At 40.6% G+C, this 18,277-nt stretch overlaps 1 protein-coding gene across 1 annotated transcript in view; it reads left to right on the top strand.

Annotated features, from left to right (window-relative positions):
* Positions 1-18,277, top strand: part of smpd3 (sphingomyelin phosphodiesterase 3) — a 47,925-nt gene that overhangs the window by 15,163 nt on the left and 14,485 nt on the right. Inside the window, exon 4 of the mRNA XM_085358751.1 lies at positions 15,446-15,521. Within this exon, the coding sequence (XP_085214877.1) occupies positions 15,446-15,521 (76 nt within the window). The remainder of the gene's footprint in view (positions 1-15,445; positions 15,522-18,277) is intronic.

Raw genomic sequence — 18,277 nt, 5'->3', positions numbered from 1 at the left:
TTGTTACAGGTTAAATAATATGTTTTAAATATTTTTAATGGTTTTATTTTTAGTAAAGCTGATAAATAAGAAAGTATTGCGAATAATTGGTTTGCAGGAGCTTTCTCATACTATGTTTGTGAAAATACTGTAAAAACACCAACTCTTTGCATAAAAATTTTAAAAGCAGTAGCTGATTAAACAGTTTATTCAAATTATTTTAGAATCAAAAGTGGAATTAATGTAATTTCTCAGCGTCAGTAAGCTTAATTCAATAATATATTTACAAAGCATGCCATCACACTTCAGACTAATTACTAAATCTAAATTCTCTTAACTTAGATTTTAAGGTTCAAGGTTCAAGGTTCTTTATTATTTGTCACATGCATAGTTATACAAGTATAACACACAGTGAAATGTAGCCTGACACGCTCCTCGACATGTGCAAAAATTGGGGGGGGGGGTGTAGAGGAAGAACCTTATATATATATATATATATATATATATATATATATATATAGTATATACACTGGGTGAATGTGCAGTAGTAGCAGCAAGCAGGTGAATTCTGTACATTAATATGAATAGACATCTGACTATTTTACAGGATAGACAATATAAACATATTTAAAATTAAAGGAATTGAAATGTACATTGTGCCTTGGTTTAGTGTCTGGAAGAGTCCTGTCTCAGTCAATTATAGATGATGTGAGAGGGCGGGTGTGTGTGTTTAGGGCACGGATGGCTTGGGGATAGAAGCTCCTCTTGAGTCTCTCTGTCCTTGCCCGGAAGATGCGGAACCTTCTACCAGATTGCAGAAGTTGGAACAGTTTGTTGCCAGGATGGGACGGGTCCTTCAGTATCTGCGCTGCTCTAGTCCGGCATCTCCTGGTGTAGGTGTCCTGAAGCGGGGGGAGAGCAATCCTGCAGCAGCGTTCTGCTGTACGGATCACTCTCTGGAGAGCTTTTTGGTCCTTCACACAGCTGTTCCCAAACCACGATGTCATGTTCTGTGTGAGGATGCTCTCCACAGCGCCTGTATAGAAAATCCTGAGGATCTTTGGAGAGACCCTGAACTTCCTCAGTTGTCGTAGGTGATACAGGCGCTGCCTAGCCTTTTTGGTCTGGACCTGAATGTGGGCAGCCCATGTCAGGTCTGAGGAGATGTGGACACCAAGATACTTGAAGGACTGCACCCTCTCCACTGGAGCTCCATTGATGATAATGGGCTTGTAGTCTCTGTGCTGACTCCTTCTGAAGTCCACCACCAGCTCCTTGGTCTTGCTGACGTTCAGCTGGAGGTGGTTGTCCTGGCACCATGATGCCAGATTCTTCACTTCATCCATGTAGGCCGTCTCATCGTTGTTGGAGATGGCACCCAACACCACTGTGTCGTCAGCAAACTTCACAATGGTGTTGGAGCCATGGGTGGCCACACAGTCTGAAGTGTAGAGGGAGTAGAGCAGTGGCGAGAGGACACATCCCTGAGGTGCTCCTGTGTTGATGGTGATGCTGTTGGAGAAGCACCTGCCCACCCTCACCACCTGAGTTCTGCCAGTGAGGAAGTCCAACACCCATGCACACAGACGGCTGTTAAGTCCCAGATCCCTCAGCTTTGTGAACAGTCTGCAGGGCACTATTGTGTTAAACGCTGAACTGTAATCAACAAGCAGCATTCGCACATAGTTACTCTGTTTCTTGTCCACGTGGCTGAGAGTGGTGTGTAGGACGTGGGCGATGGCATCCTCTGTGGATCTGTTGGATCTGTAGGCGAACTGCAGCGGATCTGTGGTGTCTGGGATGGAGGAGGAGATGATGTTCTTCAGCAGCCTCTCAAACACCTTCATTACTACCGAGGTCAGTGCAACTGGCCGGTAATCGTTCAGGGATGAGGGTTTGCTGTTCTTGGGCACAGGGATGATGGTGGATCTTTTGATGTGGGGACCACAGACTTCGCCAGGGACTCGTTGAAGATGTAAGTGAACACACCTGCTAGCTGGTCAGCACAGCAGCGCAGCAGACGGCCGGTGATGCCGTCTGGCCCCGCCGCTTTCCTTGTGTTCACTCTCCTCAGTGCCGCTCGGACGTCATGCTCCACGATGCTGGTCACCGGTCTCTCGCTGATGACGTCACTGTCCTCGGTAGTCAGGCGGTAGATAGCATTAGCCGCCTGGCTAACCTCGGCATAGAACCGATTCAGCTCGTTGGTGAATGCAGAGTCGGCGTTGATCGGCGCAGTGTCCCTGGCTTTGTAGTCCGTAATGGTGCGTAGTCCGTGCCACATACTCCGTGTGTCGCCCTGGTGGAAGCGGGACTCCACACGTTCCCGGTACCGGCGTTTGGCATCTCTCACCGCGCGCCGCACGCCGCATGAGGCCGCTTTGTAGGCGCTCATATCGCCAGTGGCGAGACTCGCGTTGTAGGTAACAGGTAACAGGCATACCTACATTTAAACGTGTAGAGATGTTAAAGGTAGGCGACATTACCACTAATGCCTACCATAGCCTAGCATTTTCATAACATTCATAGATGTGGAGGAGGTGGAAATTTTTAATTCGGAGTTAACATTATTCATGATTTTGCATAATTAGTTTTGGCATTTTGGTCTGGCAATCAGGTTGGTCTCATTTTTCTGCCAACATATTACAGTGACTGGGTCATATTATCATTTCAATTCCATTGACTTTGGGTGAAACTGTCAAGCCCGTGATTTATGAGGGGTTTTTTGCACCGTACAAAATGAGGCCATTATATCAGTAATCTATCCCCAGCCATCATCTGCTATTGTTTCCAGGCGCGTTTATTTCAATTACATCGATTATTAATTATCAATTATTTCTTGTATAAATTTAGACTCAGACAAATGTACCTCGAAGAACACACTTATTCTCGTTATTTCCCAATGGATACTTACCTGGAAAACCGCGGCAGGTCAGCAACATAAATCTGAATTATCCCTTGTGGAGAAGTGACGCACTCGGAAGAGAAAGGCAGGGAGAGAGGAAGAGAGGAAGAGATAGAATATTAATTAAAAATGTTTCCCTAAAGAGAGAGCCAGGGCTGGCTCCATAATTAAAGCTTTTCAGTCTCAACATTTATCCCCTCTTACAATTATTTCAAGCTGCTAAGTGCATGGTTGAAAAGTCATGTGTCTGCGTGTGTGTTTGTGAGTGTGTGTGTGTTTGTGAGTGTGCAGATACGCAGTCTGAATGCATTACTACGGATTAGGCTTTAAAATAGGAACCTGCTCAAATCTGGATTGAATAGAATGAAGATCAATGGGAGAATTCCTCAAATCCATCCCTGATCTGTAATGACCAAAAGGAAACCTCGTCACTATGAAGGTCAACCAATTCACTGACATAAACTGATTTCCTATCCAGGTCAAAGGGATTTCATCCCATCTCTACATGCCAAACAGAAGGTGACAGAGGTCTCAGCTCATCTCATTTTTGCCAGACATTTGTATTATTCGTATTTCAATCAATGCCCCTGTGTTAATTGACCGAGATTCACAAAATATAGCTTGTATTTATTTTATTCACACATTTCTTTAACGGTGGGCTTGTAATTGATAGACTTGTCCAATAGTTAGCAGATTAGTTAGATTGCACAGCCTTAGACTTGAGCCAATTTGACAAACTTGCTGATGATTTTTGAGATTAACATAATTGATGGGAGATCATTTAAATGCAGTGCTCAGCTGCAAGTGTTCCACTTTTAAGACCCGTGATTTCAGTTTCCAAGAATCTGAATGTAGATTTCTCCATGAGAGCAAGAATGGATCTGTTTTGATGAACTCAGAGCCCAAAATGGACTCGCTCAGTGTTTTTAAACTTGACCTGAATGTTCTAGTTTGTAAGAACTGAAGTCGGTATATCTTGATTTATGCAGGTGCTAATGTCTTAGCACCTCGAAGCTTGGTTGTAATCTTAGCTCAGCTGGGGCCTTTCTACATGCAGTCTCCATGTTCTTCCTGTGACTGCGAGAGGTTGTTTGGGTACTCCAGCTTACTTCCACAATCTAAAATTTGATGTTTGATTAATCAGTGATAAATAAATATGAATAGGTATGAATATGAGACACACAAAGTGCATGTAATAAAGGGTTTTGTGTTTTGTATAAATGGCAGTCCAGTCTACAGGAACTATGACAATTAACTGGAAGCAGGACTGAAACCTGCCCAGATTCAATAAAACCTTGTACTTAGCAGCACAGTGAAGTCACCTGACTTCAGACAAGACGTTATGTGATAGAAATTTGTTTGTAACTTGACCTAAACTCTCTTAACGTCTGGTTTGACTCTTATTTGTCATAGCTGAATTGAAAGTTGGCTTGAACTTGACTTAAATGTTTGAGACTTGACTTTAACTGTCTCAAGACATCACTTTACCTGTGGGTGTTTTATTTATTAGCCATTTAAGAAATAACACACCCAAGTCTCTTGATTAGCAGTTTCAATCAAGAATTGGTTTGATCTTAACTCCAGATAGCTATCATTACCTGACTTCTCTCTGTCTGAACTCCTCAACATCACATCTCAATTCAAGACGTGATGTAGACTTGTAAAGACTAATCTGACTGCTGAATTAGCTTAAGCTGATATTGATAAACTCACAGCTTGACTCTCAATTGATTTGTGACTCTTCTCCTTTGAGATATGAGTAAGACATTCAGGATGACTTTAGTCTTCACCTGGTCTTATCTCAGCTGCCTAAAACCTTGTCTTTTTTGCTTGATTCAGAAATGGGTACATGTGAAAACACACAAGAGACAGTGGGGGAGTTTAACTGGAACTTCAAGCATGAAGCATGATGTTCTTAATCATATGCACATTTAACTACAAAGGAATATACTGACTATAAATTCACAGATACCAGCTAAAGGGAAAAAAAAGTATTGTGTTATAAAAGTTGTTATATGTTATTAGACTTTCTTTTTTTAGAATTCTTCTATAGCTATAAAATACCTCAGATCAAAGGGTCTGTTGTGTCTAACGGTCAACTTGTCACTTGATACTATCATGCATGAGTAAAGGCAACACTGCACTGTAGGCATTATTGCATTGTGGAAAGGTTGTACACCCAGGTAGTGCATGACATAGCAAAGTCCAAATGGATCACATATTTTTTTATATTGTTTGATTTCAAGGTTTATGTATGACTGATTGGTTTTAATATGTTGCACAAATCGAAACAGTAACAAAACACACAATATTTCCTAAAAAGAGCATCAAGCATCCAGACTTGTAATTAAAAGACCCTGATATGAAACAATGTGCATGTTTTGGTTCATCTGGTAAGGCAAATGGAAGAAGACCACAGCTTTCTGCTTTCTTTGTTGTTGTCTTTGAGTGAAGCGATCAAACTCATGCGAGTAATGCAAGATGAAATGTGGGCTCCTCATCTGATTTTAAAGTTAGGACAATTAGATACAGCAGCCTCAGAGCCTTCATAATGAGACGAGCCTGGTTCGGTTGGCTCCCAGTGTGAAATCGTCTCTCGCAGCTCGTTTCAATTTCCGCTCTGTTTCGTCTCAATGCTCTGTAATGAGGGGAAGTCCTGGGAAGTTTTAGCATCTCATATCCTGCATGTTCTGACTCATTTGTTTTTTAATTTTAAAAGAAACGCAGTTAATTTCATTACATGTTATTTTTATTCACACAGCGCACCGGGGGGGGAGGGGGGGCAAAAAAAATTGCTTCTACTCAAGGTTTTCCTGCATCTCTGCAGAGACTCCAGTTTGTGCTGGCATCATCTGAGGTCTGTGGAAACATGTTAAAAGTCCACTCTTTCTTATATGCACGAGTGTGCACACATACACTAGACTCCCCTAAGGTCTCCTGTCAGTTTCAGGGTGTGCACACACCTATTCAAGCATACATAAGCCCCTGAAATATTAATACACAGTGTGGCACTGAGATAGAGCAGAGTGGAAGACAGAAGGAGACACAAATAAAAGAAAGGAGGACAGAGTGAGGCAGGTGACACAAAAGAAAGAAAGAGCTGTCTGGATTAAAAGTTTATTGATCCCGGTGGTAAAATTCATTCGAGCAACAAAAATGTAATAGTAGCAAAAATAATTAGTCTCACTTTTACAAATGTTAATACGGTGGATTAAGCTGATTAGATTGCAGTTATTAACATTTATTTGTTTATTATAGCAGGTACCTTTGGGTCTGTGGTAAGACGTGGATGTATGCTACAGCAGAACAAGATCATTTCTTTTTTTTTATTTGCATGGAAAATCACAGGTCCTTTTTTCACTAAATTGCTTTTATTTTCATTTGTTAATGAAGGCAATAATGTCATAATAGGAAACTCAAGTGATTCAAAATGTGAAATAACTGCTAAAAATATATTGTTGTTCAGTTGCTAATGAAGTTCTCATTTGTGAACAACCCTGCTATGGCAAAAAAAAAAGTGCAAATATAGTAAGTTCTGCTTTTATGTGCTTCTTAAGAAGTTATGGGCTCCATTAAAAGAACTTGAAGTATGTGTGCAGATTAGAAACATGATTAATGAACCTTAGAAGTAGCTTGCCATCACCAGTGTGTGAATGTGTGTGTGAATGTGTGGATGACTGGATGTGTAAAGCGCTTTGGGGTCCTTTGGGACTAGTAAAGCGCTATACAAATACAGGCCATTTACCATTTAGAAGTGGTCATTTGCGGATTTTTGCCTTTCGTTTATAGAACCACTATATACATGCAGTTGCTGCACTGGTTGTTATAATATAATATTAAAATAAATATCACAATTCATTGACTGCTTTTTGGAGATATTCTGCATTAAAAACTGAGTTTAAAATGTCAAAGCTGGCAGGATTATATAGCATATTAACATATTTAAGCTACTGTCTGAGTTGAACATTACAGATGTGCTGTGGTCATTACGTCTGCTCCAATTTCATCTTTTGGAGAATTTACATACAGAACAAGTTGATGCTCTGTAGCTCTGTTGTGTGATTTTTGGAGCTATAATTCAGGTTCATAGCAGACTTATATGGGGGTGTGCTTTGGGTTCAGTTTATTTACACCTCCTGTTTATAGACTGTTCTCCTGCTTAGAAGCATCTAAAAAAGCTTTCAGCAGAAGAATACTCTGAGGTCGCTGGTGGCTTGGTGATTGCTAAAACGTTTTTCTGAGTATCTAGAATCCTTTTCTCATTTTCTAAATTTAAAGGTAATTTATTTTGGAAAATTGAGAAATGTTCCATTAATGAAACTGCCCAGTTTTTACAAATTAACAAGATCCCAAATGAGCTTCTACTGACATGAAAGCTTGATTTCATGGGCAATAATAAGACCTCCCCTCACATACACACACTTACTTTTAAGGCAGTTTTGAGAGCAATAATGTGGTATTAAGATATCAGAAATCAGATATTAAATCTTTTTTCTATTTAAAAAAAAAGGTTTTTTTGAATTTCTGACAGATGTGAGGATAGGTAAAACCTGCAAAGCAAGTAATTGTGTTAATTAATAAAAAGGAGGTTTTTTTTAATCATGTAATTGCATTAGTAACACATTAGTAACAACAGAACTGTTATTTTTATAGCAACCTGTTAGGGCACACTGAGTAAAATGTCAGTGGCAGATGTGTATTACAAGCCCGGATGTGGTATATCCCGTCCATCCCATTAATCAGTAGCTTGTAGAAGCACTTTTAACAATAATAACTTGAAGTAATGGCTTCCTGTATGACTCTATCAGTCTCTCACATTGTTGTGGAGGAATTTGGACCCACTCTCCTTTGCAGCATTTCTTCACTCCATTGAGGTTTGTGTGCAAGGGTTTATGCACAGCTCTCTTAAGGTCCTACCACAGTATTTAATACTCAGTCATCAGACTGCGATCTTGGCTTTGAGCGGGCCTTTGCAACACTTTGATTCTTTTCTTTTTCACACATTCTGTAGTAGATATGCTGATGTGACCCAGTTGGTTTCATCGGTCCGAAAAACTTTATTCCAGAAGTTCTGTGATTTGTTCAGACGCAACTTTGAAAACCTAAACCGCACTGCCATGTCCTTTGTAGAGAGAACAGGCTTTCTCCTGGCAACCTTTCCTTTCTAGCAGTGTCTTCATTAAGATTGTGGCTGTCTTTCCTTCTTGGCATTAACAAACACCTGAACGCACTCAATCAGCAAACTGCCAAAACATCTGCTCTCATACAGGTGCTCATACTTGCACACTTGCGCGAGTAATTAGCAGCATCTGGCTGCTAATTACTGATTTAATTGTTATGAAAGTAGTAGGAGCTTGCTTAATTTGTCACATGACTGTACGTTAAGTTTACATTAACCTCAGCTGGACTAAAGCGAGTTATGTTAGCAGACTAATATGAGGGATATCAATCATCCAAATTAAATGTCAAGAAAAACCTAAAGCTGTTGAACTATCGCCTTTAACTGAAGATCACTAAATTAGCAAAAAGAGGAAAAATTTGCAAATTGGATTTCAGGTGCATTCCTGGATCAGCTGGTAGTCCTTAGAAAACCAATACAACCTCCCAAATGTTCACTGATGCACAGCTTATGCAACATTATTAGAAAAGTTAATGTACCATCAGATAGTGCATTTTGTAAACTTGGACCAGTCTTTTCTGTTTCTCTAACTCTCCCTCAAAACACTCATTCCATTAAGAGTAATTCAATTAGTCCCTCGAATATTCACAGGGAAATCTATGGCCCTTGCTGTGAAGTGTATTTACTGTATTTCAGCCTACAACGTGAGCTTTGAGTTTGGTATTAAAGTCGGGCTAATCAGCCTAATGCTTTATTGTGGCTTTTAGAATGTCTTATTATTGGCTCTGCACGGATACCGAGCCAAAACAGCCATCACTTTATTGGCTGTTCATATCCATTCTAGTCTGTCGCTCCTTGGTTGGGTGCTCTAACGCTGTTTATTTGGCACAGGGGAAAATCTTTTTTTCTTTCCGGATTACAGGATGATTTCATATAAACAACACACATCTTAGTTGAAGGAAAGGTCATGTAGCAGTTTTGTTTTTGAGTCCAGGAGTAAAAATATCAGAAGCATCTAACGGGGTGTTTAAGTCATACTAGAGAGAGACATTTATCTTACTTTGTTCCTTTATAGTTCCTGTTTTTATCTGTACAACCTTTTATGATGAGTTCTGATGTATAAACACTGTATTTATGTTTTAATGATTATACTGTGGACAGGCATTCATTGTATAAAAACTGAAAGTTGCTAAAATTGTTGCAGTCACACAGTGAAACTTTACTAACAGCAGAAATGACATTTTCTGATAGCCTATTGATAACTGTGGCCCAGCCGATTACAGTTAGTGCTGGGGTCGTCACCGACGACGACATCGAACTCAAAAGGTGAAGGGTCAACATTAGAATAGCTCAAAATACACGAACACAACATGTGATCAAAAAGGCAGAAAAGGTTCATTAGCAACAAGCTGGAAGCTTGACAGTCATCACTTCTTTGTAGTTTTGATAACCTGCATTTACCAGATCATACAACCTTATTTAAGGTCACATGGACTGGGTCACCTGAAGGAACCCAGCACACTCCCAAACCCTGCTGGACTGCTTGGAAGCAAAACAGACGTCCAATGCAGGCGCAGTGACAGGATACCAAGTTCAAAAGGAAATAAGTACATAAATAACTGAGTGGTGAAAGTATCATTTCTCTGGATTATTCCAATGAAAACTGAGCCAGACAGTGAGCTTTTAGAAGGGCCAAAGTAGAAGCTGTTATTAACAGAACTGACAGCATGCTGATTCACTGTTATGTGACAACTGTCATGTTAGTTTATATCTATAAATAGTAATAAAAATAACTACATTGTGTATGGCTGTTTAATCTAAGTTGTATACTAACAAGCAGTGCTATAAATATAATTCTGAGGCTGGAGAACGATTTATGTTCCACTCCAGCCTTGGACTACCTCTTATCTGGTCTCTAGCAGGGGTGTTTGCCTTGTTATAGATCTACTCCACCCATATTCATTCCCACTTCAAACTAACCACCTCACAATCACCATCCTCCTTCTCTGCAACCCTTTATTCATCCTCCTCCTCATCAGTCTGCATCCACCCACCAACTCTTCAGAGCTGCCAGCGTCCACCTCGCTCCGTGCCTCGTTTCTGTGCTGCTGGAGGACTCCTTCAACACTGATGTTAAAGGTGTCTTATTAAATCTCAAGTGGGCTTTTGTTATTGCTGCTCTGCTCCCTGTCTCATGCTTCAGGAATGGAGAAATTGATGTAAGAAGTAGTAAAATATGTATGAAGCACATGCTGAAAAAATAATATCCTCAGCACTGTTTTAGGCTTCACATTGATCGAATAAGCCTACCTCTTGAACAGAACATCGCTCACTCGTAGTTGTGCTTGATTATTTTGATGAAAATGCTCTAACGTAACCCCAACCCAAGTGGAAAATGTTAGACTCTGTGCCTGTAACACCGTACGGAAACTTGTAATAGTGACAAAAAATATTATTTTCTGTAAAAGTGAAGACGTCTGGTGTCTCCATCTTCTCATTTGTTTACAGTGATCAATAGCTGATGTGTTTTTCCTTCTGATAATAAATCTTTTACCCTCCTGGGACATGACAGACCATTCATAATACTGCACAATGTCAGGACTGCTGTTGCTGCGGTGGGGGAGGGCAAAAACCTTTTCAAATATAGAATAGCACCAAGTTTGTTGCTTATTTCCTAATTTCCTAATATTTAGATAATGCATCAAGATAAAGTTTGTGATACAGTGTTGCCGAGGTTACTATCGCCTGACAGCAAGAAGGTCCTGGGTTAGGGGTTAGCCTAGCCTGAGGACATTCCAGGTGGAGTTTGCAGATTCTCCTGTTGGGGCCCTGGGTTTTGAATTTTGCATTTATTTTTAGTTCAATTGTATTCATGGTGTTTTGAGTTGTTGTTGAATTATTGTGGGTCGGTTACTTTCCGGTTGTCTCAGTTCTTAAGTTTCATTTGACCCTGCAGTGTTCCCTATATCCTTCCAGCTATCAGTGCCTTCCATTTAGTTTTGCTTCCTTTATCTTGTTATCTTTTAAATGCTTGCATCTGTTTGTTTACCCACCTGTTCCACATTCCCTCAATTAGCCGTTGTGTATTTATAGCCTCGGTTCTCTCCTTCCTCTTTTGATCAACAGGTGTTCCTCAAAGGTAGACGTTGCATTTTCTAATTGCCTAAGGTTACCATTAGGATCATAATTAGAGTTGGGGTCTGAACTGCTGTAGTTGTTGAGTTTTATAGAGCATTCAGAATTTAAAATGCCTCTCAGAATTGTTTTAAGACTTACTGGATAAAATGGTGGAGCCAATAACGTATGTTTGCTAATTTGAGCCACTTTTTGTCATGATTCGGCTGTGTGCAGGCTGGATGAGGACCCAATCGCAAACTCACAGAGGCAGGAATGAACTCAAAATTCACAGCTTTATTGCTGGAGAGCAGAACCATGCAAATTAAACCAGGAAACTATAACGTAACACACAGAGAAACGCACGGCCATGGATGAGGGAGAACGCGACACCGAACTGAGGGAGACGCAGACATAAATACACAGAGGGTTAACGAGGGAAGTGGGAACACACGGGGAACACAGGTGACACTGATAATCATAACAAGACACGGCAGGAGTAAATGCAACACTGACGGGAGACTGTCAAAGTAAAACAGGAAGTACACAGAGGTTCAGACAGGAGGAGAGAGAGCACAGGGAGAACACAGACATAACGGGCTGGGGAAAACATGGAATAAAACACAAGGAGAGACGAGGGCTCACAGATACACAGAGGGGCACACAGGGGGTAAGAGTCACAAGGGGAAAACACATAAGGAACAACGTAACAGAGAAACCCAGGAAGCATGGCCTAAATAAGGAACAATACACAAATACATGAAAACTAAGAATACTGGGCCACCATGGCCCAGGACCATGACACTTTTTCCTGTCAGTAAAACATTTTAAAATGAATAATCTGCCAGCTTTGTGGTACAGAGTGGCAAATAAGTATATACTTCAGTGATTAGCAGTGTGTGCACCCATGCACTTTATGGATCCAGCTTTTCTTTCAATGTAGCTGCCATCACCAGTGTGTGAATGTGTGTGTGAATGGGTGGGTGACTGGATGTGTAAAGCGTTTTGGGGTCCTTAGGGACTAGTAAAGCGCTATACAAATACAGGCCATTTCTAACATTAGCTGACTCCATTTGTTCTGACATGTTCACTTCTGCCTCCAAAAATAAGGATGCCAATGGTTATCATGCTAAATCTGTAACATGTATGCCATGCCATATCTTATACCACACCACACTTCAAGACATATTCATATTAGTCTTAGAAGCTTACATGAAAAGCTTACAGTGGAACATTGCCAACCCTCCAAATGATGAGCTTGTATTTCATCCGCACGCACAAGAAGAATTGGGTATTAGTGGTTGATCATAACAGTGCGTCTAGACAGGAGTGTTTAAGCAAAACCTCTTAAAATATCTGTGGAAGATAGAAAAACCACAGGAGTGTGCACTTACTGCAGAAAATGGAAGTGCAATTATAAACCAAAGGTCACCAATAAGTGAAAAGACATTAAGATGTAATAGAAAACAGGCCTTTTTCAGGGAATATGCAAGAGTTGAACTTACAGTCTTCCTGCAGCAATGGAAGTTAAAGACAGTAACTACACTAACTGCAACTATGGTCCACTACTAGGAAACACTGTACTGTGGGATGTAGCAGTCTATAGGGATATCAAAACGTTAACAAAAAGGGAGCAAATGACTGGAGAAGGTTATGGTAGATAGCCACACAGTCTTCAGGCTTAAATTGTATTCCAAGATGAACTGAACAGAAGGGTGAAAACAAAGCATCCAACAAGTGCAACACATTTGTGGCAGCATCTGCAATAGTGTTGTAAAGAACTTTCCAAACAATGATTCATTTCCATTGTAGACCGAATGCCACATGTTGTTTGGCTGCTAAATGAATCAAAACTTTAGATTCAATTTAGGACGTAAGGCTCCACGGTTCCTTAAAAGCATATTTCTTTTCGTAGGTTTTTCTGACGTATACTGAGACAAAACGCTGCGTCAGTTGAACCTACAGTATATTTATTATCCAACCCACTCATGTTTGCACCACTCTAAGTCTGAAACTGAACACAAGAGATAAATAGTGGATCCGGATGTAGTCGAGCCAACAAGACTCACAGTAGACAGCGGGTTTCAAGCAATGCTCATCGAGTCTCAGCTTTTTTTTAGCTACATCAGTCAACTGCAGAGAAATACATGGTAAAGCTCCAACTGCAGAAGCCTGCAATTAGATCAGCTATCAGAGCATAACCTCTGCACGGAAAGAGGAGCGCTTTAAAACAGGCTCACTTTGCAGTCCAGTTAGTTTTTAGTCACGTACACAATTATAATATGAGTTTTTATATGCTACATATACGTATAATTTTCTTCGCACTCATAAGCAACAAGTCCTGGCTCTAAACTGTTATATCCTCCATCCTCTGCTCATCCATCATGAAGTCCACAGGTGTGGGACCACTTTTAAATTTAATTTTCATTCACTCTTTGTGTAAGTTTAGGCAATAAAATTACTCGCTAAGCTTTATGAAAGGAATGATGATTTTTTTTCAAATGAAATCCTTTTACAAACATCGGGATGGTTGTCAAGTAAAGCAAAGTTAGCTTATTAGTTAAACTGCTGGTTACATATTACTACAGATGTTCGTTATTGAATAAGGAGAGGTAATTTGGAAAATGATTTATTGGGATGCAGAATTCAGCTGATAAGCTGTTAGGAGGTAAAACTTTAAAGAACCATCATAGCACAGTGGAGTCTAATTCCTATCCCAGCAGTGAGAGGAATAAGGACAGGACCCCCCGAGTCTAGGTGCTGATGTTGGTGATGATGATGAAGGTGGAGGCTTGAATGGGACTCCAGTGACCAGGATGAGGCAGAGATGGGGAGAGAATTAGAGTCTGAAAGGCAGAATGAGAAGAGAGCGCTCACATTAAAGCATACTGAGCAGAGGCTGATTGGCTCACAGAACACAGGCAAGAAAATGATTGGACTTGAGTAATGATGTCAGTATTGAGTTTGACAGCGTGGAAAAGAGGAAGTGATGTAAAGAACAGACTAGAAGACTAAACACACAGCAAAGCAGGCAGATGAGTGATTGCAGAGCTTCTTATTGAACATACAAATTTGTTTCTTTTATGTAACAATTTGTACAGCTTCATTAATGACTCAGTGTGGCGTGCCAACCTCAATGCGGCTTCTGGCTCATCTGAAAAACAACTATGAAAAAGCCATTTTGGGTTATGTAATGTAATGGATCGCCTACATAACTGGAAATAAAATGAATAACATCTACTTGCTTCAAACACCACACAGGGGAAACTGTGTCAGATATCAGAGCAACAGCATCTTTGGCTCTTTGAGTCCAGATGGAACAGCAACAATCTTTTCCATTACAGAACTGGTCCATAGACCTCTGCTGAGGTTTATGTGAGCGTCATGTCTTTCTCTTATAAACTGTCTGATATGACCATGAATAACCAGAAGGGTGTGCTCAAGCACTAATCATTAGCACCATTGATTATCAGCTAACCTTTTAACATCCACTAGGGAACCAGACATGTGTTTAGGGTTAGTAAGGTTAGGGCTGGGTTTGCTAAATATGCATTTTCAGAAACTACAAAATGTGTTTCAAAAGTATCAAAAGTAGATCCATATATATAGGCGTATATATATATATATATATATACTCTTGAGGTTATTATGTATCACCCAACTCTAACCCTAACTCTGTGGGTCACTGGCTACCAGATGTTTATTTTTATTCTTGTTTTTAATCATCCAAGTGGAGAAGCTGTATTAAAAACATTATAATGCCAACATTTTTTGAGAAATGTCACATCATATAGTTTCTGAAAAATTGCCTTGACGTTAGATTAGGTGACTGCCTCGCTGGCAAGAGGCAGTCGTTCTTCTTCTTTTCTGAATGATTGAAACGGCAGTGGTGCACTACATGCCAAATAAGAGAGATATGATCATAACTGCGGTTCTTTCATCATTATTCCATTATGCAACTGTTACATACTGTTTTATTAGGCTTGCAGATCTTATAATCATGAATTATTATCTCACATTTCTGCTATATCCATGAAATGCACCAATATTTCATGATGACATTACACAATGATGCCTTCTTTAGGTTTTCATGGGCTCTCTGCCCCACTGCCGTCATGTTGCACACCCTAAGTGCAGTGATTGAATTACAGCGTAATGACTCCGTTTTCCCACAGGGATCAATAAAGTTGCACCTTGCCTTGTATGATCTAATTGCTGCGGTTGTTACCTGGCTTGTTTCTCATATACAAACACACTCGTTAAATGGGCTTTGATGCTGCCTGTTTGAACACGGTGGAGTGACATGTTTGTCTCCCCCTCCCCAACAGGTTCACGTGGGCACCTCACACCAAGAGCAGAGGGTGGTGGGATACGTCACATGTACGCATCTCCACGCCATAGAAGGTAGGGTTATATGTTCTACAACTCTCTCCTTCTGTCTTTTGTCATTTCTGTCTCTGCACATGCACACATGAGTGTATTAGTAAGGATCCCAAGATGCCTTTTTTGAAGGGTTGTTTCTTAAGCAGGATGGAAAACATGTCAGGTCCCAATGTGATTGTCTTTCTCTAGAAGACCTGCAAAGACAGTTTTGTGTGTGTGCGTGTGTGTGTGCGTGTGCGTGTGCGTGTGTGCATGTGTGTGTGTGTGTGCACGCTTCTCTGTCCAGATACTTAGATAAATGAGCACATCACAACCCGAGCATGCCTCCTCCTGCTGTTCCCATGGTGACTGCCTCAAGCTGTTTAAGGCGTCACAGCCCTATTTAAAGCCCCTGGTCGATGTCACCCTCATTTTTTACCAAAGACATACCCTCCCCACCTCTTTTCGCCTGCTATTCTGGGCTTCTCCTACGCTTCTCTCAGACCTAAATATAGCAGTGGCAGGGCTGTTTCTAAAGATACATCAAACACAAAGCCTTTGGAGGTTAAGGGGGCTGGGCTGGTGGGGTAAGTCAGGGAGAACAGAGAGGAAGAAACAGGGGAGGAGTGCAGAGACCTGATTCTCTGAGAACTATATGAGAAATCTTTCCAGGCTGAGTGCTCAATTCATGATGCAGCGGGACTATCAGCATATAGATATACAGTATATACTGAACTCAGTAATGCAGTGGCTACCTCATCTCTTGGCTTTCTTCCATTTCGGTGCAGTTCAGTTCAATGTGCTCTTATTTTTGTTCCTCTTTGACTTGTTGCCAGCGTGGTGAGGATGGAGGTCCTAGGCCAAAAGCCAATGGACACGTTACCAATCTGTTACAGAGCGAACAAACACGGTTACCTCAACATGCATGTGCTTGGACTATGAGATGAAACCAGAATACCCAAAGTACTAAGTAACCCAAACCTTCTTGCTGTGAGGGACATATATATAATCACTTTATGAACTTTATGAACTAAAGTGACTACCACAAAAGGCACCAGTTTTCTATTGCTGTTGCTACTTCACTCACACCCAGAAAAAATAAGATTTAATGTTGTATAGAGCCTCATTTAGGCTGTTGTTGAAAGAAGAATTGCAGCCAGCAGCCAAACTGTTGAGACCTCAATTCACTGATTTGTTGTCTGCTCTAATATTGCTGCATCACAGCCGGTGTCACAAGCGGTCGAGATGCATATACATGTACTCAATTTTTACTTGGACATCTCTGTCCTGTTTTAGTCCTGTGTTTCCATTTCAAGGATAAAGGTAATTTGATCTCAGCATTAATATTTTTGGTAAAACACTGATTGTACTGGACAAAGAATATATCTTTGCACAGTGCACAGCACCATAGAGCATATGGATTGTGTAAAACTGATAATAATGATATCTTTTTCATTTACCCCTAACATTTATATTTTTAACCTTTAAACAAAAATATCTATTTCAACCATATTTCTGTAAAGAATCAATAAAAATGTATGAAATGAGTAGCTGGAACTGAGCTGGCTACAGAGACCTGGACCACCTGCCTAAGATAAAACCCCTTTGAGAGGCTCAAATATAGTTGTGTTGTTAGTTTCCTAACTCAGAACAAAACTAATCTCTTTGCAAATTAACAGAGATTCAATTACTCTGAACTATCCTGAGGTACAGCTCAGTTGAAGTTCCAAATTCCCCGCTGGTATTTAACATCATTACTTCCTGCTTGTAAACTTCACAAAGACCACAGTTTAAAGCTCTGACGGTGCCTGGAAACTAAGGAGGGTGGTGCATCCCGCATAAATGGCTGCATTACTCACCTGGGTGAAACATCTCTATATGCACCAGGTCTGCACTGACCCATCTTGTTATGAGAGGGATAAGTTTGGTTTGGTTTTAGACACATGCTAAATAAGCACATTTCTTAACATTAGCCAAACTCAAACATTACTCTTTTTGAGTCGCCTGGTGGATTTTAAAAGGTTAAACTTTGTCTACACATCAAAGGATTTGTTTGTTGCATCACCTTAAACCTGATGATTGTTTGCAGGTGGACATCCACTAGTTCCTGCTAATTTCTCTGTGTATGTATTCAGAGTGAGACTGTTTACCTGATTGTTCCTTTTTTTCTGATAAAAGCATACAAATCATTATATTATTTTGATCTGAAGAAACATTTCGTTTTCATGCACATACACAGGCAAACGCTCCCCCACGTCCCCCCTCCCAGATCCATCCATCTCTAAGAGATGCAGTCACACAAAAAGAAAAGAAATAGCATTTCACATGTACTTGAGCTGAGAGTAATCAAAGCCAAAGCCACCTACTCACCCACCAATATCTTGACACCTCTTTGTTTCTCGCACTCTCCACTATTCAGCTGATATTTCTATCGCATGCTTTCACCCACCGCCTCCTTCTATTCACCTCCTCCCTCCGATCCATAACTAACGCCAATTTATCAGATGTACTGGCAGCAGCGGACAGACACAAATGCTGCCAAAGCAAAACAGCACCAGAAGTTACTTAAAGGGTTAGGCTGCCTTTTTTTAAGCAGGATTGTAATAATCGCTCCGTAGTTACAGTATTAGACAGTGGGTGACAGATGGCAAAAGCAAGACCTTCTCACAGAGCACAGATCAAGTCAGAAACAACATGAAATGAAAGAGCTGGGGTGGCGGTGGGTTACAGAGCGGCTTGCAGAGGCAGAAGAAACTGCAGGCAGGCTGAAGCAATGTAAATAGTGGAAGGCAATCACC

This window comes from Diplotaxodon limnothrissa, linkage group LG7, assembly GCF_057381915.1.
Source record: "Diplotaxodon limnothrissa isolate DT_005_m linkage group LG7, D_limnothrissa_male_GT1.1, whole genome shotgun sequence".
Lineage (NCBI taxonomy): Eukaryota > Metazoa > Chordata > Actinopteri > Cichliformes > Cichlidae > Diplotaxodon > Diplotaxodon limnothrissa.
Note: the sequence above shows the minus strand (reverse complement) of the source record. Positions and strands in the feature narration are given on the sequence as shown.